At 43.0% G+C, this 27,017-nt stretch overlaps 1 protein-coding gene across 1 annotated transcript in view; it reads right to left on the bottom strand.

Annotated features, from left to right (window-relative positions):
* UCK2 (uridine-cytidine kinase 2) overlaps positions 1–25,145 on the bottom strand; it is a 65,344-nt gene extending 40,199 nt beyond the window's left edge. The window contains exon 1 of the mRNA XM_058310055.2: positions 24,708–25,145. Within this exon, the coding sequence (XP_058166038.1) occupies positions 24,708–24,806 (99 nt within the window). The 5' untranslated portion in view covers positions 24,807–25,145. The remainder of the gene's footprint in view (positions 1–24,707) is intronic.
* Between the last annotated feature and the right edge of the window lie 1,872 nt (positions 25,146–27,017).

Here is a 27,017-nt window from a genome sequence, read left to right as displayed (position 1 = left end):
AACTCCTGCTCGTCCTTCGAATTCAAGCTCAGTCATCACTTCCTCTGGTCTGCCTTCTCCAATTCCCCACCCACGGCAGTTACATCTGCCGCATGGGTGTTTCCATGCACTCCGTTCTCATGGCATTTATTCAACTGCACTGTCATCAGTTATATCAGTTACCTGTCTTCTCCTACTGCTTTCCTCCTCTTTGTGTGCCAGGTAGTGAGGAGATGGCAAGTGCTCCATGTACGCTTGCCAAATAAATGACTAAAAGAAGCACTTAGCATCACAGGCCGTCTACTGCTTCAATGGACCTTGATCAGCTTAGAAGTAACCAGGATTCGGACAGAATATGTTCAAGTACCGGTTCTGCCATTTATGAGCTATATGGGCTTTAAGGAAGACACTAATTTCTGAGCCTTAGCTTTACAATCGATCACAGTAAGTGAGGGGAGGTGGAATAATAACTTCTACCTTCCTGCTGACGCCAGGATCACCTGAGATAACAGGTGTGCGAGAACGCTATAAACTTAGAGAACCTCAAATGTTCTTTCTGTGGAGAATGAAGCTACGTGCATATATTGACTGCCTTCCACTTTACCAAAAGGTAAAAAAAAAATCCAAAGGTTATATTTAATGCATAACCTTCATTCGCAGGCTCTGAATACTTGTTCCAGTTGAACTTGCAGCTGACAGTGACATTTGCCTCTGGAGGTGTTTCCCAGTTAAATTTTTTTGTAGAGATTTATTTTCTCCCTCTCTCCCCCCACCCCCCATTGTTTGTGCTCACGGTCTGCTCTGTGTCCCTTCAATGTGTGCTTTTGAAATCAGGACCTCCCATGTGGGAGGGAGGCACCCATTGGCTTCAGCTACCTCCACTCCTCACTTGTGTCTTTCATTGTGTTTCCTTGTTGTGCCTCTCCTTTACATCATCTTGTGTCATCTTGCTGCATCAGCTGGCCCTGCCAGCCTGTCAAGTCAGGCTGCTGCACCAGCCCCACAGCATCAGCTCACTGTCTTGCTCATCTTCTTTAGGAAGCACTGAGAACCCAACCCTGGACCTCACATGTGGTAGGCGGGTGCCCAACTGCTTCAGCCATATCCACTTCCTCCAATTAATTTATCTATGAAAGCTTTCTGTCTCCCACTAAATAAACTCAAAGCTGAAGTGTTAGGAAAATTAACAGTTAAATCACCTCCTAGTCGCCTCAACACAATCATTTTGCAATAATTCCTAAAAATTCAGTTACTGGAAGCATTCTAAGAACCCTGAGATATTACCCGCTGGCCACTTGAATGATAAACATACACAGGAATTTCAACTAAGAAGTTAAGTTTAAGACCTAAGGGTGTAGTGGTTAAAAAAGTGGAAGATTTTCTTTTTTCAGTTACCAGTTGCTTAGAGGGAAAAAAAAATTTTTTAAACAAAATTAACAATAATTTTAATGGTAAAATATAAAACTGCCATTTTAATAATTTTAAAGTATACAATTCAGTGGTATGAATTACACTCACCATACTGTGCAACCATTAGCACTATCTAGTTCCAGAATTTTTGTTTTGTTTTGTTTTGTTTTTTAAGAGGGAAAAATTGAAAAGGCAACAAACAAACAAAACTCATTTTAACACCTGAACTATATACCTTTGATTCTGGTAGACACATACGCTTTATTACGGTAAAGCAGTTTATGGTTTCATTTTATTCTCACAACACCTGGGTTGGGGAGATTCCCTTTCCTTTGACAGAGTAGACCAAGCAAGAATCACAGAAGTTACTCAATTTGCACCAGGGCACACAGAGGATAAGGAGAACAGATCTGGAGTATTCTAATTTCTCTACTCTTCCCAACACTCCATGCCACCCAGACAGAGTCCAAAGTGCCCACCTGACCCAGAAGGCTCTGCGATGCTGATGTTACAAAGTTTTCTCCCCACACCCCTATACCCACTTGTTCTCCTGGAACTTCCATGTGCTGCACCTACACGGTCCCTGCTTCTACACATCACTGTCTTAGACATGACGATTTCTAGCAGATCACCTAACACAAAGTTCAAACAGCACAGATCCTACTGCCCGGCGTGTGCCCGAACATCAGTGGAAACCTTGGAATGTGCAATTCCGCTGACAAGAGAATACATGGGTCCTTGTAGGAAAGGATAGAAGGAGCTTGCAACGGGGAAAAAAAAGGGAAGTTTCCCACCATGGTGGATTCTGTGCCTATCGAAATATCATAAACTGTCTTGAGCTGTTCTGAAACAAGACACATGGAAAACAGGATCTATTCCTACAGGTGTCTTTTAAAAAAAAATAATTTTTTTTTTTTTTTTGAGGTATGAGGGCCAGGAAATCAATCTGGGAACCTCGTGAGAAGCTGGCATTCAACCAGAAACACATTGGCTCCCCTGAGTTGGTTTTTTGTCTGTTTGCTTATTGTTTGTTTGTTTGTTTTGGTTTGTTTTTAGGAGGCATCTGGAACTAAACCCGGGCCCTCCCGTGTGAAAAGCAGGTACAGGCATTCAATTGCTTGAGCCACATCTGCTCCCAGATGTCTCATCTTAGGACATCTTTGCTACGAAATAAATGGAGATTCAAACAAGGACAAGGAATAGGGATCGATGGAATGAATTCAGAAATTTTGGCACTCATGCTACATCTAACCTTCACATGCTTCTGGAAAAAGACATACTGAAGAGAACTCCTTCGAATTCTTGGGGATGACAGGAATTGACAGGGATGGATATTATGGATATTTTTCAAGTGTCCATCCATCCAGGGTAATAGAGTTTAAAACAGGGAGAAAAAAAACATAAGTTGACAAGCATTCTGCACATCTACTGTTTAAAGGTAAAAAAAGGAGCAGTGGTGTTTCCTCCCCCAGTGAGAGATTCTACAGAGTCCGTCCCTTTTGTCAGCATCCATGTGTACAAAGCACCTAGCAAATTGTTAGTTACACTTTTTTTTTTTAACCCCCCCCCAAGTTGTCTGCTATCTGTGTCCATTCGCTGTGTGTGCTTCTGTGACCACTTCTATCCTTATCGGTGGCACCGGGAATCTGTGAATCTGTGTTTCTTTTTGTTGCGTCATCTTGTTGTGTCAGCTCTCCATGTGCGCAGCGCCATTCCTGAGCAGGCTGCACTTTCTTTCACGCTGAGTAGCTCTCCTTACGGGGCACGCTCCTTGAGCGTGGGGCTCCCCTACGCGGGGCACATCCCTGCGTGGCACAGCACTCCTTATGCACATCAGCACTGCTCATGGGCCAGCTCCACACGGGTCAAGGAGGCCCGGGGTTTGAACTGCGGACCTCCCATGTGGTAGGCGGATGCCCTATTCATTGGACCAAGTCCACTTCCCAGTTAAACTTTCATAAAGAATTTTTTTTTAATCCAGTAAATTTTTAAATCTTCAATTTTCATTTAAAGCAGGGTTCAGTAAAGCTTGGGGTCAAGAAAAAAGTAAAGATTTTAAGGAGTAGATTAAAGAATGTAAGGAAGAATTGGCAGACTAGAAAAGATATGGTGGGGGAGCTCCTTCAGGGTGAAGGACTGAGATTAAAAAAAAAAAAAATTCAAGGCATAAGCATAGGGAAGCAGACTTGGCCCAGTGGTTAGGGTGTCCGTCTACCACATGGGAGGTCCGCGGTTCAAACCCCGGGCCTCCTTGACCCGTGTGGAGCTGGCCCATGTGCAGTGCTGATGCACGCAAGGAGTGCCGCGCCACGCAGGGGTGTCCCCCGCATAGGGGAGCCCCAGGAGCAATGAGCACGGCCTGTAAGGAGAGCTGCCCAGCGTGAAAGAAAAGTTCAGCCTGCCCAGGAATGCCGCCCCGCACACGGAGAGCTGACACAACAAGATGACACAACAAAAAGAAATGCAGATTCCCGTGCCGCTGACAACAACAGAAGCAGACAAAGAACACGCAGCAAATGGACACAGAGAACAGACAACTGGGGGAGAGGGAAAGGGAAGAGAAATAAATAAAATAAATGTTAAAAAAAAAAAAGAAGGAATAAGGGAGATGTGGCTCAAGCAGTTGAGTACCTGCTTCCTACATGGTCCCAGGTTCGGTTCCCAGTGCCTCCAAAAACAAACACACAAACAAATGCAAAAACCAAACTCAGGGGATATATGTGGCTCAGTGGTTGAGTGCTGACTGCCCACATATGAGGTCCCGGGTTCAATCCCCATTCCCCTGGTACCTCAAAAAAAAAAGGGGGGGGGGTTAAAACATACATAAGAGCTTCGAGAAAACCGTGATGGATCAAACATTGGCAATATTTCAGCTCCTTCAAAAACATTTCTGAAAGGACAGTAAACGAATAAAAAGGATAAAAAATTCATAAGCACAACAAGAACAGAGGAAATAAAGGCAGATAAGAGATGGCACTCAAAGTCTGGAAGGTGAAAAGCAGATGGAATGGTATTTACTGACTTTTGGTTTCTGCTTTTTTCCACATTTTACTAAGTGCACTGGGAAGCCAAAAGAAGCCGGCTAATTTGTGCTGCAGAAACCCAAGAGGTTCAAGCACCAGGCCTCTCTGAAGGGAGGGTAGCACAGGAGACCGGGAGTTTACATGGTGATCCAGTACACATGCACATTTATAGTTAAATGGATATGGATATACGTAAAGTTTCTCACAACAAAATCGACCCTCGTTTCCCATGCTGTGCTCTGGTATTTTTCTATTCCAGTTTATGCCATTTTAAAAAACATAAATCAGTTATTGTAACTGGTTAAATTGACCTTAACCGTCTACTATGAAAATCACACCCCATTACTTAAGGAGTTTTATTTTATTTGCAAAAGCTAGTGTGAAAATCTTTTCCCTGGAGACCCACTGGATACAGAGACACCAGGCACTGCTAAAGAGACTCTACACTGAAAGTAAGGGGCAATGTTGGGCCTATCAGTCCAGGTACCAGCAGGGCACCCAGAGAGCTGGCAGCCAGGTTCATTACCCACCCCCTGACTGAAGGTGAAAAGCAGGAGAATCTGAGAATACTGACTGCCCAGGAGAAAGCCGGCCACAAGCAGGGCCGACTTGAGCACCTGATGCAGCATGTGAGGCCACGCCCACACTGAGCTTCCACTCACCTTTAAGCCTCACATTTAAATAGGAAAGGTGGTCATGGAAAACTTCTATCTTCAGAAGGGCGGAGACCAAAACAAAGAGAACAAAGGATCTCTAAAGAAATCAAGGAGGGCTAGTTTAATCCCCATTTTACAGATGAGGAAACTAAGGCAAAGCAAATCATTCTGCCAACATCACTGCACAAGGAAACCGCAGAGCTGAGATGATACTACTTGTCTTTTCATAACCATAACTTTATTTTTTTCCGCTTTTACCAAAGAAAACGTAGAGATTAAATTTTTAATCATGCAGCATCTAGAAATAAAATATGACCAGTGAAGTAAGAGTGTGAGCTATTTCCACTGTAAATGATGTAAGGCTCAGAATGCGACAAAAGCAAGCACGACACCACTGTCATTTATTTTTTTTTTACTGTGGGGAAGCAGATATGGCTCAAACAGCTGGGGGCCCACCTACCACATGGGGGGTCCTGGGTTCAGTCCCAGTGCCTCCAAAAAAAGAAGAGGAACAGAAGGCACCCCCACTGCAATAAGCCAGACACCACCCCTGCCACAACAAGCAGATGCCACAAGCCAGCAGCCACCACAGCCCACAGGAAGCAGATGTAGTTCAGGTCATTGGGCACTCGCCTCTCATGTGGGAGGTCCTGGGTTCAGTTCCCGGTGCCTCCTGGAACGCAAACAATGAGCAGACGGTGGGGCAGGTAAAGAAAATTAAAGTAAATAAATAAATATTTTTTATAAAATGTGCAGAGCCAGTGTTGCTCAGTGGTTGAGCACTTGCTTCACATGTACGAGGTCCCAGGTTCAATCCCCGGTACCTCCTATTTAAAAAAAAAAAGTGTCTAATCTGAACAGGAGTTCCCTGTATACTGACCCCATACAGCCACCCAATTGGGAGAGCACTATGCCATAAGGAGGAAAAGTCCAAATTTATTCATAGCCATGCCATTTTTAGTACTAGTGAAAAACATTTCAAACCTCTAAGTCAAATCAGCCTGCCAAGGAAACTGAGACTATGCTAACACCTTTACCAATCTGAGCCATTTGCCAGCCTCAGGCTGGTGCCTGCGATGACTGTTGTCCCCAGTGAAATGTGCACACTTATAATATTCTACATACTTATAATATTCTACATACTTATAATACTCTACATACAGTTTTAAGAAATATGTAGGTCCTCTGAAGCCCCTCCATGCACCTGAGGCTAATAAAAGAACCCTTGCTCTAACGGGAAACTCTTTGCTCCCAGGAAGGAGAGACAAGACTTTAACCAGCTCCCAGATTTTTTTAAGGCAATCTTTTCTCACCAGCATAGTTACAGAGGGTAGGAAAAGACCATAGCCAGTTATCAGGATGCTTAAAACTCTAAACAAGGTATAAGTTTAAGAATTTAGGAACATTACCATTCCCTTCCTTTTCAGTGAATGACATCTATTAAGAAACAGCAGAAAATGGATGACAGCAGCCACCTGCAGGGGCACCCACCCCCACATTGCTGGGGAGGCTAGAATGCTTCCCAAATCTCAACGAGACTGACATTTAGCTAATTTACAACCACCTCAGATAGTTAATTGTTACACAGCTAAAATAATGCTACAGCCCAAGGAGTTGTGGAGGGAAAAAAAAATGTGTTTCCCAGAAAGGGTAACATAAAATTTATGTCAAAAGCACCATCCACATGCATAATTGTATGTTTTTAATTGAGAGGAAAAGCTTTTAAGAAGAAAACAACTAAACTTCACTACCTTTTGAGGAAAGGGGCTGAAGAAGGATGTTATTTTCACTTTTTCCTTGGCATAATTTTTTTAAAATATTTTTTATTTATTTCTCTCCCCTTTCCCCCCTCCCAAGTTGTCTGCTCTCTGTGTCCATTCGCTGTGTGATATTCTGTGTCCGCTTGTATTCTTGTCAGCAGCACCCAGAATCTGTGTCTCTTTTTGTTGCTCATCTTGATTTGTCAGCTCTCCGTGTGTGCAGTGCCATTCCTGCGCAGGCTGCACTTTTTTCACACTGGGCAGCTCTCCTTACTGGGCGCACTCCTTGCGCATGGGGCTCCCCTACGTGGGGGACACCCCTGCATGGCATGGCACTCCTTGCGCGCATCAGCACTGCATGTGGGCCAGCTCATCACATGGGTCAGGAGGCCCGGGGTTTGAACTTTGTACCTCCCACGTGGTGGACGGACACCCTATCCGTTGGGCCAAATCTGCTTCCCACTTGGCATAATTTCCATGTTCATTCCACACTAGGGCCACCTTTCCAGGTGCAGCACATTTTGCAGGAAGCAAGGATACTGAATCCCTGCCCTCATCAAGTTCACATTGAGGATCAGCCGAGCAGAGTGGCAAGTTTGTATTCTGGAGTCAGGCTGCTTGGGTTTCAATTCTAGTCTCGCCACTTACTGGCTAAGAGCACTTGAGAGAGTTACTTCACTTCTCTGAGGTTGTGTTTGCATCTGGAAAATGGGGTAATTAGAGTAACTCACCTCGCAGGGTTCTTAGAGGGATTAAAGGCGTTAATTAACACAGGACTCTGCACCCAGCCCATAATCAGTGCTCAGGAAATACGAGCTATCATTATCTCTATTGTTATTAGACTGCAAGAAAATAGGTAATAAACATGTACACAGTTAATTTCAGATAGCAGTAAGTGATATAAGGAAATAAAATAAGGCACTGGAACAGGCACTGTAATAGTACTATTTCAATGTTTTATAAGGGCATGTACTTTTACGGGGAAAAAATGCAACAATAGTTCTTTCTAATAAATAAAGAGCCCTGACACTCCCCCCAAAAACCTGTGGGCAAACCACTTCTTGAAACTCAAACATCTGCCTAATAGCTCAATAGAAAAGCAATGGTTTTGCTATAAATTCAAGGTTCCTTTAAAAGGTTAACTTTTCCACAGTTATATACAATAAACCTTGTATATAAACCTTTAAACCCCTGTGGTTCAAGTTTTCTGCACCAGTCCCATGTTCTAAGACATCAACATCACTTCACAGTCCATCAGCATCCACTCCCTGGACCACCCCTCCCACCTTTCAATACACCTTCGCGCCCACATGGCCCAACACCAGGGAAAGCAGGGCAAAGGGGAAAAAGCATCCAACATATGCAAGTTTGCCTCCGTCAAGGATATGTCTTACAACACTAGGCAAATGTTCAGTTCTATAGCAACTCTCATGATGAATAGCATTATCAATCAAAACCTACACGAGAGATTAAAACTTTTCAGACCCCAGATTCTGATGTTAGAGCGAGGGGGAAAAAAAAAATCACCCAGATGAATTCCTACATGCTCTGATCCTGTGCTCAGGGCAAATAAAAAGCAAAACTCATTACATATTAACGAGTATTTCTGAACACCTATTCTGGGCATAATGGGCAGAGATAAAAGACACTGTCCTTAAAATTCATGTTCCTTTAGGAAGACAAAGCAGCACAGGAAGTAGAGGAAGAAAAACATAGGATGGGAACCCCAATTCAGATGGCAATGGACTGACAGAACATTTCTTAGGAGAGCACAGAGAAAGGGCTTTGAAGGATGAATAAAAAAGTGCACCAGACAAAAGGGGAGGCGGCTGCATGTCAAGCAGAAGCAGTATGGTAAACAAAGGTGGTGGCACTCTCTCTCCAGGATCAGGAACTGGAAGCACCTGACAGTGAGGGTGGGAAAGGATGGCGGTGGAGTGACAGATAAGACTGGAGAGATTCAAGCTCATATGCTTAACTGAGAGGCAATGCTGACAGTAAAGCCACTAAAGAAGAGCCACTGAAGAACTTTAGAGAAGTGACAGACATGACCAGAAGTGCTTTTTTTAAAAAAGATCACTCCAGTAGCAACATGGAGGATGTTTTGGAGGAGGTCCAGACTGATGACAGGCCACTGGAGAGTTATCCATGCAAGAAATGATGGACGCAGAAGGGGAGAAAAGTAAGCAGATCCGAGAGAAACTCAGAAAATAGAAGTGACAAGACTGGGAGTCTGGACGGATGTGGGAGGACGTGGGAGTGTGGAAGAGATGCAGAGATGACGCAAGGTTTCTGTCCTGTACATCTGTGTAAAGACAAAATACAGTGGTGGTGATGGTAGCACAACACTGTGAATGTAATTAATATCACTGAATTGAGTATTTGAAAGAGGTTAAAATGGGAAATGTTATGCTATATATATTCTACCATAATAAAAATTAAAATAAGAAAAAGAGAGAAAATCCAGGCAGTATAGCAGAACTGTGGTTGAGCAGGGGAAGGTTGTATAATAAGAGTCTAGTTTTGGATAAACTTAGTTCATGTAGATCAAATGGAAACGCCCAGCGGACAGATGAACAAATGGGAAAGGAACCCAGCAAAGGACTCAGAGCAGGAACTAACCTGGGAATCATCAGGAAATGGAAGAAACAGAGTGTAAAAAGGGAAAAAACCAGAGAAACAAGGCGGATTCTGATGCATGACAAGCATTCATAGGAGAGATGACCAAGAAAGAACAGTGAGAGATAGAAAATCAACCTAGAGTGGTGAAAACAAGAAAAGAAGTTTCCCAGAGGAAATAGTCTCTGTCAAATGTTATAGAAAAGCTACACTGTATGTGTTACAAGATATGCAATCAATAGTTCTAATGGAATTTAGTGATTAGAAGATTACTGGTGACTTTAGCAGGAAAAGTTTTACAAGGGCCATTAGTACTTTCCAACAGCTCTCAACCTATGACAGCACATGCTGAGTGTACTACTTGCTTGGCACTTTTTACTCCTTCAATAGACTGAACCCTCTGTATTCAAGGCAGTGGGGTATGAAGACAGGACCTTCAAATCTACAAGTCAGAAGTGTAAGCATGACCAAAACGTAACACATTCATCTACACATCCATCTCCTGCTTCACACAGGAGAAGAGCAAAGGGAGTTGAGGTGGTTTGGAACTTATGTACCCCCAGAAAATCTTGTTCTTAAAGCTAATCCACTTCTGTGGGTATATACCTATTGCAAGTAAGACCTTTAAATGAGGTTATTTCAGTTAATGTATGGCCCAGGATGGCTCTTAATCCTCTTACCTGCGTCCTTTCCAAATGGGATGAATACAGAGAAAAAGAAAGAGAAAGCCAGGGAAGCAAGAAGTTGAAATCCACAAGAAGAAATAGGAGGAGAGTGGTTGTGGTTCACGCGGTTGGGCACCTGCCTCCCACAAGGAAGGTCCCGGGTTTGTTCCCAGTACCTCTTAAAAAAGACGAGCAGACACACAGGACTTTGTCAAAAGGGTGAAAAGGTGACTGACTCAATGGGAGAAAACATTTGGAAATCACATGTCCAACAAAGGTTTAATATCCATGATATATAAAGAGAGATTACAACTCAATAAAAAGACAAATGACCCAACTTAAAAAATGGGCAAAAGGAAAGCAGATGTGGTTGGGTGTCCTTCTACCACATGGGAGGTCCTGGGTTCACATCCTGATGCCTCCTAAAGGAGACAAGCAGATGGTACACCCACCGCAACAAGCTAGATGCTGCATCCATCACAATGAGCAGATGCCTAAATGAGTAGATGCCACTAGCCAGCAGACACCACAGCCTGCAGGGAGCAGATGTGACTCAGGCCACTGGACACTCACCTCCCACGTGAGAGGTCCTGGGTTTGGTTCCCCTGCTCCTGGAGAAGAAGAGCAAACAAGGAGCAGGCAGACGAGAGAATCATGTGGGGGAGAGAGGGGATAAATGAAAAATAAGTAAATAAATAAATCTTTAACAAACATTTTTTAATTGGGCAAAAGACTTGAATAGGCATTTGTACAAAAAGGAAATACAGATGGCAAAAAAACACATGAAAAAATGCTCAACATCAGTAATGATTAGGGAAATGCAAAGCAAAACTACAATGAGGTATCATTTCATACTATTAGAATGGCCACTATTAAAAAGGCAGAGAACTACAAGTGTTGGAGAGGATCAGGAGAGAAAGGAACTCATTCACGATTGGTGGGAATGCAGAATGGTATAGCTACTGTGGAGGACTGTTCGGCAGTTCCTAAAGAAGGTGAATATAGATTTGCAACATGACCCTGCAATACTACTACTGGATATATACTCAGAATACTACTACTGGATATATACCCAGAAGAACTGAGAGCAGTGACAAGAATAGATACCTGCACATCTATGTTCACAAGAGGCATTACTCACTATTGCCAAAAGTTGGAAACAATCCAAGTGTCCAAGGAAAAACAAACTGTGGTCTAGTCACACAATGAAACATTATGCAGCAGTAAGAAGAAATGAGGCTGTAAAGTATATGACAACATGGATGAACCTGGAGGACATTATGTTGAGTGAAGAAAGCCAGACACAAAAGGACAAATACTGTATGATTGCATTACTATGAACCAAATATTGTGTAACATATTGTATGATTCAATTTATATAAAATGTAAATATAAATCAATTTAAAAAGATGAACTTTGATTGGTGGTTATATAGGGACAGGGAAGGCATACTAAGGGGTGTGAAGTTTTTCTTTTTGGATTATACTAAAAGCCATTGGTTATACACTTCAGATAGAATGTATGGTATGTGAATACATTTGAATAAAACTTAATAAATAAATAATTGTGCAAGAATAGCCAGAAATAGCAGCTATGTACAGCAGGGGAAACAGATTGGGGTAAAGAAGTTTCTTGTTTGTCTGTTTTCTGTTTATTAGTAGTAGTACTGAAATAATGAAAATGCACTACCAATGATTTAATTGATGAATACACAACTATGTGATTATACCAAATACCACTAATTGTACTCATTTGGTGAACTGTATGATTTATTAATATGTATCAATAAAATCAATTCGGGAAAAAAAAGTTGTTTAGAAGAGAATTTTTAACCTTCCAGGTAAAGGACTTTCATAATTTCTGATTTTTAAAATTTCTAGCTTTATTATATTGTAACTGAAGACCATTAGATTTTTTAATTACTTTTTTTTTTTTAGATTTATTTCCCCCATCTACGTCCATTTGCTTTTGTGTTCTTCGTGTCTGCTTGTATTCTCATTAGGCAGCTCCAGGAACCAATCCTGGGACCTTCCAGAGTGGGAGAGAGGAGAGTACTCTCCTGTGCCACCTCAGCTCCCTTTTTTGCTACTCCTTATTTTCTCTCCTGTGTCTCTTGCTGCGTCCATCATCTTGCTGAGCCAGCTCTCTGCATCAGCCGGCACTCCTGCATGGGGCAGCTTTCCGTCGTGGGCCAACACTCCACGTGGGCCAGTTCGCCACGTGAGCCAGTTTGCCCTCATCAGGAGGCCCTGGGCATCGAACCCTGGACCTCCTATATGATAGATGGGAGCCCAACTGGTTGAGACACATACCTTTCACTTCTTACTTTTTAAAAATAAATTATTGATGTTTTCTTTTTGCCCGTATTATCAAGTTTGTGATTGTTCAATTGGCACTTGAGAAAAGGGAGGATTCTCTGTTACCAGTTAAAGTCTACCTCGTTGTTAGCATTGTTTCATTTTTCTGTATCCTTGTTTGCCCATTGACTAAGGTGCTTTACGTTCCTATTTTTAATGTGCTTTTTCAACTTGTTTTCTAGCCACTATAATTTAATACTTCATTAAAGTTTCATGGATATTCATGACTGTTATATTTTCATTGTGAATTTTGCTATTAGCATTATAAAGAGTCCTTTGATGTAAAAAAAAAATATATATATATATATATATAGGTCAGATAACATCACTCCTTTGGTCAAAACTCAAAACTTTGTTGGCTTCCTACCTCATTTGCAATACAGGCAAAATCTATACTGCCATCTAGTAGTGTGTATATAATCTGAACTCCTGTTACTTCTCTGGCTTCATCTACTTGTTCTCTTAGTCTGCCATACTGGCCACCTCAGGGTCCCTCAATTGCACTGCCTGCAATTCTCTTCCTCCAGATACCTACATGCCTAACTCTTTCACTGCCTTTAGATCTGTACTCAAGTGTAACCATCACTTTCTGGCTATGTTTGCTAAAATTTCAAACCTCCCATCCCAAAACTTCACATCCACTTCCCCTGCTTTATTTTTCCCATAGCATCAGACTATATTTTGCTTAATATTCATGTTTATTATCTGGGTCCAGTTTGTAAGCTCTGTGAGGGATAAGATTTTTGCTGATTTGTATCCAAAGCACCTAGGACACTACCAAGCAAGTAGTAGGTGCTCAAAACTTATTTGTTGAATGAATGAATAAAAATTAAAAGTTCAGAAGCAATATATTTTGAAAATGAAATAATTACAGGAAGCTAAGAAGTAATTTGTGTTGAAACCAAAATAAATTAGTTTACCATAAAAAAAAAAAAGACACAAAGGACAGCAAGCTGAGATGACAGGCTGGTGTAGCAAGCTGAAGCAACAAGATGACGCAAAGAGAAGACACAAGAAGGAGACACGACAAGCAGGGAGCAGGTGTGGCTCAAGCAACTGGGCACCTCCCTTCCACTTAGGAGGTCCCGGATTCCGTTCCCAGTGCCTCCTAAAAAAAAAAAAAAAGATGAGCAGACACAGAGAGTAGACAGCGAGCACAAACAATAAGGGGGAAGGAAGGGAGTTAAATAATCTTTTAAAAAAAGAAGTGAAAGGAGAGAACAGCAGATGCTGCCATGGCCTTGCCATTGGCAGAGGACCTAAGGATGGATGACAGGCAGTCTTCAGGAAAAAAGCATTGCCTCAATGATCCATTGATTTGGACATCCTCACAGCCTCAAAATGGTAAGCCTGCAAGTTAATAAATTCCCTTTTATAGTATCTGCTTTCAGCAGATATTTGGCTTGGTTTGGCAGGCATTTCTTAAATGCCAACTATATGGTCAGATACTATGTTAAGCACTGAGTTAACAAAGACGAGTTACACCTATAAGCTCCATGAGGCCAGGGGCCTTATTTAATGCACTGCTGTATTCCAGCACCTAGGGAGTGCCTGGCACACTGTAAGTAATCAATATTGACTGACCGAATGAGTGAATACATGAAGAACTGGACCTTTTCTTTCAGGGGCAAAGGATGAAAGCTTCAGAAGAGACCATCTGTGACCTTAAAGGACCAGGAAGATTTTGCTAGGCACATGGAGACTTTATTTTCATATTTATGTATCTCCTCTGCATGACTAACTTCCTAGGGAAGCGGACGTGGCTCAACCGATGGAGTGTCTGCACATCTGCCTACCATATGGGAGGTCCAGAGTTCAAACCCAGGGCCTCCTGACCCATGTGGTGAGTTGGCCCATGTGCATGCCGTGTGCAAGGAGTGCCATGCCACGCAGGGGTGACCCTGCATAGGGGAGCCCCGTGTGCAAGAAGTGTGCTCCGCACTGAGTCGCCCCGCATGAAAAAAACGCACCCTGCCCAGGAGTGGCACCGCACACTCGGAGAGCTGACACAGCAAGATGACGCAAGAAAAGAGACACAGATTCTTGGTGCCGCTGAGAATGCAAGCAGACACAGAAGAACATACAGCAAATGGACACAGAGAGCAGGCAACAGGGGAGGGTAAGGGGAGAGAAATAAATATAAAATAAATCTTAAAAAAAAAAAGACTAACTTCCTAGAAGTCGTAAAAACACTGCTTTCTCTCTAGTAGGTAACCAAGAAATAGTCGATAGCAGGGACCTTCAGTGGTGTTGGTAATAATGCATTTCTTGACTTGGATGGTAGTTACACAAGCATGTTCACTTTGTGATAATTCACTGAAACCATACGTCTAAATTTGTGTACTTTTCTATGTGCTCTATTTTTAATTAAAGGTTTAAAAAGTAGTAAGTTAAACTACTTTTTCTTCCCCTGACTACCCATTATAAAGCAAGTCACCTTAAGGCCCAACTTAACATCTACAGAAAGGTTTCCTTGGGAGCTGATGTGGCTCACATGGCTGAGCGCCTGCTTCCCACATGGAAGGTCCCGATGCCTCCTAAAAGCAAACAATATGCAAACAAATGAAAAAAACAACACAGGGAGCCAATGTGGCTCAGTGGTTGAGTGCTGGCTTCCCACGTATGAGGTTCTGGGTTCAATCCTAAGGCCTACAGCTAGCTGGTAACAAGAGGATAAGAAAACTGCAAGGTCAAAGAGGGAAGAGAGTGCCCAAAATCTGACAAATTAAGGGTCTTATCAGCACAGAAGAAAGACCACGACCTCAAGTTACTAGCAAATTAGCAAATGGGATTCAAACTGTAACTGGTAGGTCCTTATCACCATCAGCACCACCATGCCTGGCCACTGGAGCTTGGCCTGAGTCAGGCTCCCATGGCAGGGGAACTGTGTTGGTTAGAAATGGACAGCAAGACACACCGAAGAGCCTGTTCTGACAGCACATTTTCTGCAGAGTATGAAGCATGGTATACGGGCACACTGCACAAACAGTGCTATGTATATACTTTTGCATACATTTTTCTCATTTAATCCTAATAGCTACCCAAACTAGACATTATCTCCTTTTCACAGATAAAGAGGTTCAAAAGAAACTGAGAAAAAAAGGAGGAGGGAAAAAAATGCATACTTTACCTCAACAGAAAAATCTACACATTATTCTTAGGTTTCTAGGAGATCTGCCTCATCCAAACACACAGGCTGAGGAGCAGCACGCCTCTTAGCCTTTCTCCACATCATGCTCACCTTCTGGAGAAAGTCCCTTCAGACAAGTATGCCAGAAGCACACCCTCAGACAGAAGATAGTTATGCCACAGCTGCTTCAATAAATGGCGCATTAATTTCAACACACTTGTTGGCAGATCTGTCAACACAGATTGATTGGAAAGACTAAATGCAGCCCACAACAGGTGCCCTAGGTTCTGAGTTCTAGTCCCACTCATAACTACTACTTGCTATTAATCCTATCATAAACTTACTAGGAGGAAGCAGGTATAGCTCAGTGGTTGGGCACCTGCTTTGCATGTGTGAGGTCTCTGGTTCAATTCCCAGTACCTCCTAAGAAACAAAAATTTTAAAAATTAAAAAAGAAACTTACTAGGATAGAAAAACAAAGACTAGAACTGCTTCACAGTTTAGAGTGTTTTTGCATTTCTTTTGTCAAAAACAAAAGAATTTTTTAAATTGCAGTGTCTCAGGCCTTAACACTGCTACTTTAGAACATAAACTTTAAAGTCTGTAATACATATAATTATACATCCTCTGTGCTACTGAAGGAAGAACACTGATAATCCAAATGGAATGATACAAAAAAATTATACATACAGCTTTGGAAAATGTTTTTGTCGTGTCTTTCTAAAGTTTCTTGCTCAATGAGGACAAGCCCCATTCCCAACAAGCCACACTAAGCTCAGAAGAAAGCTATATGCTGCCCCACCATAAAGCTCTGCTCAGCACTTTCCCAAACCCAGTCCATATTCAGATGAACAGAAACTGCCCAAAGCAGATATGGTTGCTCTCTAAACGTGTTGATAATGGCTCTGACCAGGGTGGAAGCAATAGAGGTAAAAAGTGGTCAAATTCCACCTATGTTTTGAAAGTAAGGCAACGTGATTTTTTGATGGCTTGAATGCAAGTAAAAAAGAAGAGTCAAGGGGGGGCCCATGCTTTTAGGAACTAGACAGGATAAGCTGTCATCAACTGGGGAAGGTTGCAGGTTGAACACATTTGAGGGGATGATCAGGAGTTAAACACTGGACTTGAGATGAGTATTATATATCCAAGGGAAGATATCAAGGAGGCAGCAAAGGTTGAGAAAGAAGTCCTTAATATACTGTTATTCAGCATTTATTGAGAACCTACTTACCCACATATTAGATGTGTTAGTCTCTGGAAATAGTGGATAAAAACATAGTGCCTGACCCTGAGAGTTCATTTCAAGAGGAAGACAGACTAAACAAGCAAGTACAGGGTGGGGGAAAAAATCTGATTGAGGTTTGTTCAGGATGCTTTAGCAACACTGAAAGAGGAACATCCAACCCTGCCTGGGGTGCCAGGGAAGACTGCCCAGAAAGGCTATGTCAGAATGTGTATGGGAAGATGAGCAGCAGTTATCCTGGTGAGGCCAAGGAGGGTGGGCAGAGGGGGATTCTGGGCAAAAGGGGCAACATGTGCAAAGAATAAGCACACAGGGTCCAAGAACCCACAGGTAATCCAACTGGGATCCACCTGAGGCAGATAGTGGGAAAAGGCAAGGAACTTCAAGTCTTTCAGGATCCCTGTCAAAAGAAGCTTACAAATGCATACCACATTATACAGATTCAAATTCAAGAGGAATTCAGCATGTGTAACAATGGGGAGAAAACATTATAGGAAATTCAAGGCTAGTGATCGAAATATGAAATTAAGGACTGAAAGGACTCTCTTCCTATAGGTAAATATACAGACAGAATTTTGCCAGTAATTAACTGGTAAAGGTAGACTGCAACCTAAATTTCCTAAATTTGTGATCTTCAAACTAAGATACATGAAAACGTTCCATGGCATATAAGAGTATAAATAGTTTCAAGGGAATCAATCAATTCCCAGATCTCTAACTTTCAGATGTACTCTCTCCTAAAAGGTTCTTCCCAAGGTCATATCAGGGAGCTTCTCCTTTCTCACTTCCCCTTTCACAATTATGCTTCTCCCTTAAAGGCCCACCTCTCCTCCATCCTGACTCCTGCCTCCGTGTGGGGCCTCCAGGGGCCACACAATGGGGTGATTTCAAATGTGAGTGCTGCTGCTAGAAAGGGAATGACTAGGGAACAAATCCTTTTACAATACCAGTCTGGTGGTTTACAGTTTTCTGCTCTCAACAAAATTGAAGGAGGAGAGCAGCAAAAGCTGGTTGATTCATAAAAATCATCTTTAATGATAAACCACTACATAAGAGTAGACATATAATTTGGAAGGTAAACATTGAGTGCTCACAAAATGATCAAGACTTTAAAGTATAAAAATTAATGAAATTAAAATTTTGTGGGAGAAGTTGAACTGAAATATGATTTTAAGGAGAAAAAAGGAAATAACATTTCTGCCTCAAGAACTTGCTCATGTATTTTTCAACAGATGACAGGTGAAGTCATTACAGTATTTAGTGCCTACAATACACTTAAAAGAGTAATGAAACAATATAATTTTAAAATACGAATATTTACAATATATCAGAAATGGTACCCTTTGCAACTCTTCATCATATTATGAAAAACCTGTCAAGTTAAAATATGCAATGGAATAATGATTTTTCAAAATTCACTTCACAGCTATGAACACAAACATGTTTGAAGACCATAGTCCAAAACTGCATACAGGTCATCACTATTCCCACCACCCCATTTTACTACAGCTCTAAGACTATAAGCCTGCACACTTTTCTCTCCCTTCACTATAAACTTCCTATAGGATGGGCAAAGATAAACAGCAATTTGCAGAGATAGGACAAGAGGGCCCTTGCTCCATGCCAGACAAGGGGGAAAAAAATGCCAAAATGTCAGACCAGAAAGCATCTTTATTAAGTAACACGGACTGATGAAAGCAATAAAGAAACACAACTCTACTTCAACTACACACACAAAATTCTTACCCTTCAGTCACACATGTATCAGGCAATTCTTAAAAAAGCCCAACAGTACCGTGCACAGGTCACACAAAGGGCACAGGGCAAAACCTTCTATCATCATGATGAAAATGAATGTTCTACCAAAGTGGAGTGTGGCACCACAGAGAAAGACTCACAGGTTAATATGGGGATTGAGGGGTGATGTCACAGAGATATCCTGACACTTTTCCTGCAGTTTCACAGGAGTAACCATGTGAAACTGCTTTTAAAAAGAAACCCCAGGGTATGGAAAGAGTGGGGAGGTTCCAGGTTCAATTCCCAGTGCCTCCTAAAAAGAAGATCAAGGAACAGACACAAAGAGCAGACAGTAAGCACAAACCAACGAGGGGGCAGGAAAGGGGGGAATAAATTTTTTAAAAAATAAACCTTTGAAAAGATATTTGAAAATGTTTCCATTGCTAAGTAACTTCATTACCAAAAAAATCATGTACATCTATAAAACTCCTGTACTTTAAAAAAACTTGTAAACTGAAACTTCTAACCTATTTCAAAATATTCCAAATGAGGATTTCCACTGGGTTTTGAGTCGACTTTAAATGTAGCACCTTGGTTTGCAAAAACTGATGAACAATAGATGAAAATTTTCTAGCTCATTTTTAACAAAATCCACTGCATAATTGGGCAATGGGAATAGCATGATTTAGTAAGGTGCTGCAACTGATGTTTTTTCCTGCTTGGCTCTTTTTATGGGGTAACTCTTTCAAATATGACAGTCATTAAATCAATAGTCGAAAGACTAAAGTTAGATAACAGCCTTTCACCCTTGCATTATCACCAACACCATACTATACCAAGTACTAAACAAGAATTGTAAAAATAAAACATTCTTTAAATGCAAATTAAAAAATTTTAGTGAAAATCAAAAGATTTCCTACCATTAAAGAAATCATTTCTCACCCTTTTATAATTCCTATTTTTGTGTGTTATATAATTATATAAATGGATTATATAATACGTACTAAATACAGAGTATACTCAAACCATTTTAGTGATTTTTTAAAAAATTGAGACAATTAAGGCCACTGAAATGTACACTAAATATGGTTCAAATGGCAAATTTAATGAACACAGGTCTAAAAGATTTAGAGATCTTGGGCAGTTTCAATAGCACTATCTCAAGAACCCACCAGCAAAAAAGGCCAGCTCCTCAGCAGTGAGATTCCCAAATACGATCTTTCCTAAGCATAAAACCTCATAAAAGCAAGATTCAACAAAGAAATGATGACATCAGGCAGAACACCTAAGCAAATGCTATGTAGTGAGCTGGTGTTAGATGACCACAAGACAAAGTGGACATCAGAAGCCGGAATTCAAGGACAAACATGGAATAGGAGGCAGCTACTTATAATCTCGGCCTGAGAAAAAGCAGAAAAGGGACTAGGACTGGAGGCTGCAAGACCCACTGCTTCTTCTTCCTTCTCCTAGGCACGGTGCTAGGCTCTGGAGCGCTGAGCAAGGCAGGAGAATTTCAAGCAGATCAATCATCAAGCTTTGTGGACTTGGACAGGATGTGGGCGGGACGGGGTGGAGGCAGAGCGTGGCATGCCAAGCAGCTGGTGTGGCTAGAATAGACAGAGCAAGGGGGAAAGTGGTAGGTCAGGCCATGGGAGCAGGAGGTGATGGAAAGCATACACCAGCTCTGAGAAAAATAGAGAGCAGAAAAACCAAGCCGGTCCCACAGTTCTGAGAAGACCTGACAGGAGAAGGTGGACGAGTGATCTGTCCGAATAGGGATGGTTACCGAAGTTCCAGGAACAGGGCTATGGGAGCCAAGGAGCCACGGGTCCAGAGCACATTCCAGAGCACACCAAAAGCAGATGCTGACTCATGGTCAAGCTGAGCTGAGCTAACAGCCTACATCTCTGAGGGGACTGCAACTGCTTTTCTTGACTCTTCATACACAGTCAAACTAACCTTCCTAAAAATATTTCTATGAGGGGTCTTGGCTTATGGAAAAAGCTCAAAACATGTATAGATTTTAGAAAAGGAAAAACCTGGATTCTAATCCCAGTTCTATCATTCACTAGCTTTGTGATCCTAGACAAGTCCAGGGTTCTCCAAACAAAAGTTCTTCTAAACTCATCTCTCTATATGGGGATGACACCTGCCCAGCAGACCTCAAAGGAAAGAAATGATTAAATGCTTTAATAATAAATTGGCTCAGTGATAAAAAAGCTTAATGGACAAAAAAGCAGCTTATAATTATGAAATACTCCATATATTTCCTTATTTCCTGACTTCCCTTCAATCCAAAGCACTTATGCAGTATGCTACACAATGGTACTCACTCAACAAATACCTGTTTAGTACCTACTAAAGAAATGCTAGGCACTGAAGAAGCACTAAACAATGTATTTGAGTTTAAGAGACACTGTATTTTTTGGTCAATGCAACATGAATATCAATTATGGTTGAATATGTTTTCACATATAGCTTCAAATCCTAATTCAAATAGTCTTGTGAATTAAAAAATAAAAGGAAGGGTATTACAAATTATCATCTGCCTAACTCAGTTCAGCCAACACTGAGCACCATCTGTATCAAACATTGGCATAAAGGCACAAAACAAAACAAGATGGCCACATAGAACATATATTCCAGTGGGGGAAGCAGTCATCAAATAACCACAATACAAGACAAAATGTAAAAAAAGGTTGAAAGTAAAAGAGCTATACGATAATTCTGGTTCTGGAAATGGATAACAAAGTGCCCTGGAAGATGTATTAACAGAGTTGAACCTTAAAAGGTCTAGATGCCATTCCAAACAGAAGACCAGTAGCAGAAGTCTAAGTGAAAGCAATTCAATGGATGTGTCTGTGTACAACTAGGAGTGGGAGAGGGAGTTGTCCAGGGAAACAAGGGTAGAAAAATAAACAGTCCAGGACCACAATTGGGGGACCCAGGGAATGCGTACAATGATGAAGTATTTGGCCTTTCACTCTGTGAGCAAAAGGGAGTCATCCAAGATTTCCAAGTAGTGACAAGTGCAGGGCGATATCTAAGGAAGAACAACTCTGGAGCTGCATGAAGGACCAGGGAGGCAAGACCAGATATAGAGGCTTTTTAATTGGTCAATAACGGGTCCCTAGGACAGTAACAGCAAAGATGAAAAGGAAGAGAGGGAAGGGTATCTAAAGTCATGGAAATGCAGGCCAAGTTCAAACTTTTTTTTCCTTCCAGTGCTCCGTCTTGCTACCCCTAGACCTGCAGTGCAGGAAGAAATACAAGAATCTGATTCTAAACCTAGAATCACTGTAACTTTCTAAATCCACCAGCATTTTAAGAGCTTCTACTCTGTCAACCCAGCATAACTTACTCTGAAGTTCTAATCCATCTTCATTCATACAACAAACCCCAAAAATGTGGTATATGGACCTGCAATCACTATTCTTGCCCCTACACCAAAGTTAATTCAGTCTGAGATAAAATACCTCTACTCAGGGCAGCCACAACACTGAGACAATTAGAGCCCACTCAGGAAAAGGCCTCAGATCCCTTAAGAGAAGCTTACCAGGAGTTGTTTTTTTATTTAAAAGGAGGGCTGAGGGAAGGGAGAAAACAATGAAAATCTATACAGCCTGGGCTACAGGGTACAAAGCAATCTGCATTTCCATTTCCTTTTGGGGAAGTACTTGTGAAACCCAACATTAATGGCTTAGCCCTTTCTGAGTGGACGATGCAAGCACCTGCTCTCACTGCATGCCTTATCTTAGTCAATACTCCTAAAACAAGGAAACTGCACTGGAAGGAACAGCACTGGTTCTAGTCCTGGCTGCCCTTATTAACTCCAGTCTTATTTCTTCACCTACACAACCTGTAAGTGGTTTTCTCAAAGCTCTGAGATTCCTTCTAGCTCTTAAAGTTGTCCTTTTTTATGATGCTCTTAGATTCTTCCCTACTCCCAAATTCCTTTTATCAAGCTCTGCTCAGGAGCTACAGTACCAACTGAGGTGTCTGCCTTGCTTCCTGGACCCCCGCATCAGGGTTCCAGTTTGAGACTTCCAAATGAAGTGAGCGTATTGATACTGAGCATCCTAAAAGAACAAACTTTGAACTCCTTAGAATAAAAGTGCTGAGGATTGGACTAACGGAATCAGGATATAATTGCAGGAAACTGACCAAATTAAGGACTTTTAAAAATCTAATAACCCCTTTGGACTTTTTTTAATGACCAAAAAAAGATAAAATAACGTTAAATAATGACCAACTATTTATTATATGCCCAGAATGTACAGCATGCTTTGAAAAACAGAGCTTTTCTTGAGTTTCCACACACCTTCCTCCTTGATGAGAAACAGGGACAGCAGTTTCAATACTCCCTTCCATTTGACACCCAACCTAATGCATCTTTTACTGATTATCAACCTACAACAGGTGATGATTGAGAACCCCACAAGAATAAGGAGAACGGAGTCATTTCAGCTTTGAGGATCTGTTTTCAACCCTGTAGTGACTAAATTATTTAGCGATTACCAAGGTCATTTTATTCCTAAAAGCACATTTATCTGCAAGTTTAAGTCTCCTTCCCGCTAGGGGAACCGGACCTGAGGTTGTCAGTTAATATTCGGGTCCCAACTGTATGCTAGGCATTGTGCTAGGAGCGCTGGGAACAGAGCCATGTACCACAACAAAGAAAATGTCCCATGCAAAGAAATAAGGACACAGGAGGAAAGAATAATTCTAAAAGAACAAGTTCCTGGAGGAGACAGCATCCTAGTTTTGCTCTGAATTACTAGTAGGGGCTTAATCACACATTAAAGGGATTTTTAAAAATCATGCATCCAAAAGGCAAGCACAACACAAACTTCAGGAACCTAAACCAGGAAAAAAAATTCTAACCCCGGGAGGGAGAGAGGAGATTAACTTCATAAAGAAGTTGCACTGCAACTGCGGCCGTCTGGGCTCCTCGTGCCAAAGTAGTCCATGCCTGGAAGGAAAATGTAAAACCAAAATGGAGGGGCTACGGCAGAGTCGGCTCCCGAGCGAAAACCTCGTGGCTCGCTTTTCATGGCGCCAACCAGCCTTCCTGCTCAGCTCTGCCCAGCCCTTGGAGGCATCATCACCCTGCCTCGCCAAACCCAGCACGGAGCATCCATCACTCTCTGACTCTCTGAGGAGCCGCTAACGCCAAACGAAGTTGGAGACTGTTGAACCATAGGGAAAACAAGTAGCCGTATCTTAAAGGCAGGTAGGGGAGCCAAGAGAAAAAACATCTGGAATGACTCCACCCTTCACCTGCAGAAAAAAAGCTCGGGGTAAAGCTAAGAAGTCATTTCCCGATCTCTTCTTGCCTTGCTCATTAAAAAACAAACAAACATGCTCTTAGAAAAGTCATAGACACCTATCAAATGACCCCTTTCCGTGCATCCATGACACGTACGCCCCAGAGACCCGGAGGTCACCGGGCCAGTACAAGTTTCCCATTGAAGCCGACCACGTTTCCTCTGAAAACCATGAAAAAGAAACTATTATAATTTCACTGTTCTCGCTGCACCTATCTGGGCGTTTACCCGGACACCCCTGGAAAACCAAATCTCCGTGTCCAGGCCCAGGTGGGGCTCCCCAACCCCGGGCCGCCGCCTCGCGGATTCCCGCCACCCTCGCGCTCCGCTTCCCGGCTCGCTCCACCCTTGGCACCCGGCCGCGCCGCCGGGCGAACACGTTAGCGCAAGGCCGGCGGAAGGGGGTGCCTCGGGGTTCATTCAAGATCCTGCTGAAAGCACACTCGGCCGGCACCGGACTTGCAAAACAATAAACATACGCTTTTCTCTGCCCCTCCCCCACAGGACCCCGGCCTCGAGGTACCGCCGCTGGGAAGAAAAAAGAGCGAGCGCGCAGCCCCTGGGATCCGCGGCCGCCGTACCCCTGGAACCTCTGGATTTCCCAAACATCCGCCCGCGACCCACCGCAGCGCTCCGGGGCGGCAAGAAGGCTCCACGCTGGAGCTCGGCGAGGAGCGGAGCCGCGCGGGCCACGCGGTGGCTGCAGTGTAACCCGGCCCGCGCTCGCCGCCGCCACATGCGCCCGCGGCCACATGCGCCGCGGGGAGCGGGAGCGCGACACGGCCGCCCGCCCCGCCGTACCTTGCCGCTCGCCGTGCCCCCGCTGACGCCGATGAGGAAGGGCTCGCCGCCGTTGGGCTGCTGGTGGTTCTGCAGGGTCTGCTCGCTGTCCCCGGCCATGGCTCGCGCCGCCCCTCCTCCCCGCTGCCTGTGCGAACCGACGCACGCTCCCCGCCCGCGCCCGCGTCAGCCTGCGCCCGCGTCAGCCTCCCTCGGCTTCCTGCAGCCGCCGCTGAGCCGAGCTGAGGTCGAGGCGGTCGCTGTCGCACCGCTGCGATCCGCGCGGAGCCCTAAGGTGCTCCTGGCCTTCTCGCAGGAGCCGGGAGCGTGTCTTTCCCCGCAGCGGCGGCCCCGATTTACATCCCAGGCAGAGGTCAGCGTGATGCTGCTGCTCCAATCCGGGAGGGCAGCGCGCTGCTATTCGCCGAGGCGGAGGCGGCGAGTCTTCTGGCCCCAGCCTCCGCCCCTCCCTGGCCCCGCCGCCGCCCGACGTCTCGGGGAAAGGTGTGAGCCCGACCCTCCTCCCACCCTGCTGTTAACCCTCTCCTGGACCATCTTGGGTGGACCCAGGGGAAAAGACACATGCTGTTCAGTGTCACCTATTTCAAAAGGAAAAAGAAAAAAAAACTAGAAGAGATTAATAAGCCGATCAAATAATGAGGGAATGCAAAATTAGAACAAGCTGAGAAGATTGAGATAAAACAAAGACTCTAGAAGCTATTATCCAGGCTAAAACCTTGAGTTTTCAGAAAAGATTCCCACCCCCCTTCGTTTGCCAAAATAATATGTCAGCGGCTGTCTTTATTTATTTCCTGTCTTGGAAACCCCCAAACACCATCCCCCTTAGCAGGCCTGACCTCCTGTAACTCCCAAGAAAAGGGTAACAAATAAGCCCTCAAAGGTGCCTATCTGAAGGATGCACTCCCCGCCCTTCCAATCCACAGTACTCAAATCCCAAATACTGAGGATCCTGGGGAGTAAGGATTTGTGGAAACCTTTAAATAACACTTAGTTGTGGCATTTATGTGAGTCCAAAAGAAAGGTTATAAATAAATAACACCTAGTGCCATCTTGACCCATTAATACCTTCAATCAGCTGGTTTTTCAGAGATGAGCAATTAGTCACTTGGTTGGAAAGGCCAGTGAAAAAGAGCAGCCTCCACCGCGAGCCAGGTTTCTGTATTCACATCCAGCACCATGAACAAGTCACTCACTCAGTTTTCATGCCTCAGCATTCTTATCCATTAAATGAGAATAAGAACTATTAATATGCCAAGATTGTTGTAAGGATTACATTACTATTATATACAAAATTCTTAGAATAGTGCCCGGCACAGTCCAGGTCATAGAGTATTTGCATAGAAAAGGCCCCCAAAGGACTGAAACTGGAAACAGAAGTTATGGAAGGTCTCACAGGAGAGAGGTAGAACTAGAGTCGTTAACTCCTAGCCTCTGCTCCTGTGAACCTGAGAGTGGTAACAGTGACCTGATGAGGGTCCTACAATCTAAAAAAAAAACTTGCCTATAGCTTTCTCTTTTTAAAACTTAATTACCTGAATTCAAAACTATTTTGAAAAAATTGCTAAAGAAAATTAAGAGTGTCAGAAAACAAACTTTTTTTCACTTTTGAAACTAAGATGGGAAGAATGGCTTCCTGGTGCTCAGAGGCATCTGGGAGAGGTTCCCCAGAAGAAAGGTGCCTTACTGAATGGCTTGGTGGGGGTGGGGGTGGGGGTATGATGGTGCTATTCCTTGAGCCTGCCCCTTTCCCCAATGGTCTTTTCCCCACTGAAAATATCTAACAGTCTTCAGGGGCTTTTGCAGAACTCTTTATGGCCCAAGAGAAGGCCTACTGGAATTTAGGACTTCATGGCCCCAAAGCTAAGGATTAGCATGGGAATATTAGGTAGTTGAAGGGAAGAATAGGAGGATAAAAGAATACTACATCCTCCATGAACTTTTCCCAGATGCCCACCTTCCTTAATCATTCCCGTAACTTTTTCCCACATACTTTATCATAAAAATTTTCAAACATGAAATTGAAAGATTTTACCCATTCACCCACCGCCTAACATTATATTGTCCTTGCTTTGTCCCACATCTCCTCATCTACCCATCCCTCCGTCCATCACAGTGTTTTTATTAAAGTACATATTACCCTTTGCTTTACTTTTAAGTGGTTTACTCCAAACTGGATTATACATTTCCTGCCTTTTTATTACTATATCCCCCATACCGAGAACAGCTTCTGGCACATAGTAGGCCCTCAATAAATGTTTGTTGAATAAAGAGAAACCATGTCTCATTTCTACATTCCCAATACCCACTGAG

The sequence above is a fragment of the Dasypus novemcinctus genome, chromosome 13 (genome assembly GCF_030445035.2).
Source record: "Dasypus novemcinctus isolate mDasNov1 chromosome 13, mDasNov1.1.hap2, whole genome shotgun sequence".
Classification (NCBI taxonomy): domain Eukaryota; kingdom Metazoa; phylum Chordata; class Mammalia; order Cingulata; family Dasypodidae; genus Dasypus; species Dasypus novemcinctus.
Note: the sequence above shows the minus strand (reverse complement) of the source record. Positions and strands in the feature narration are given on the sequence as shown.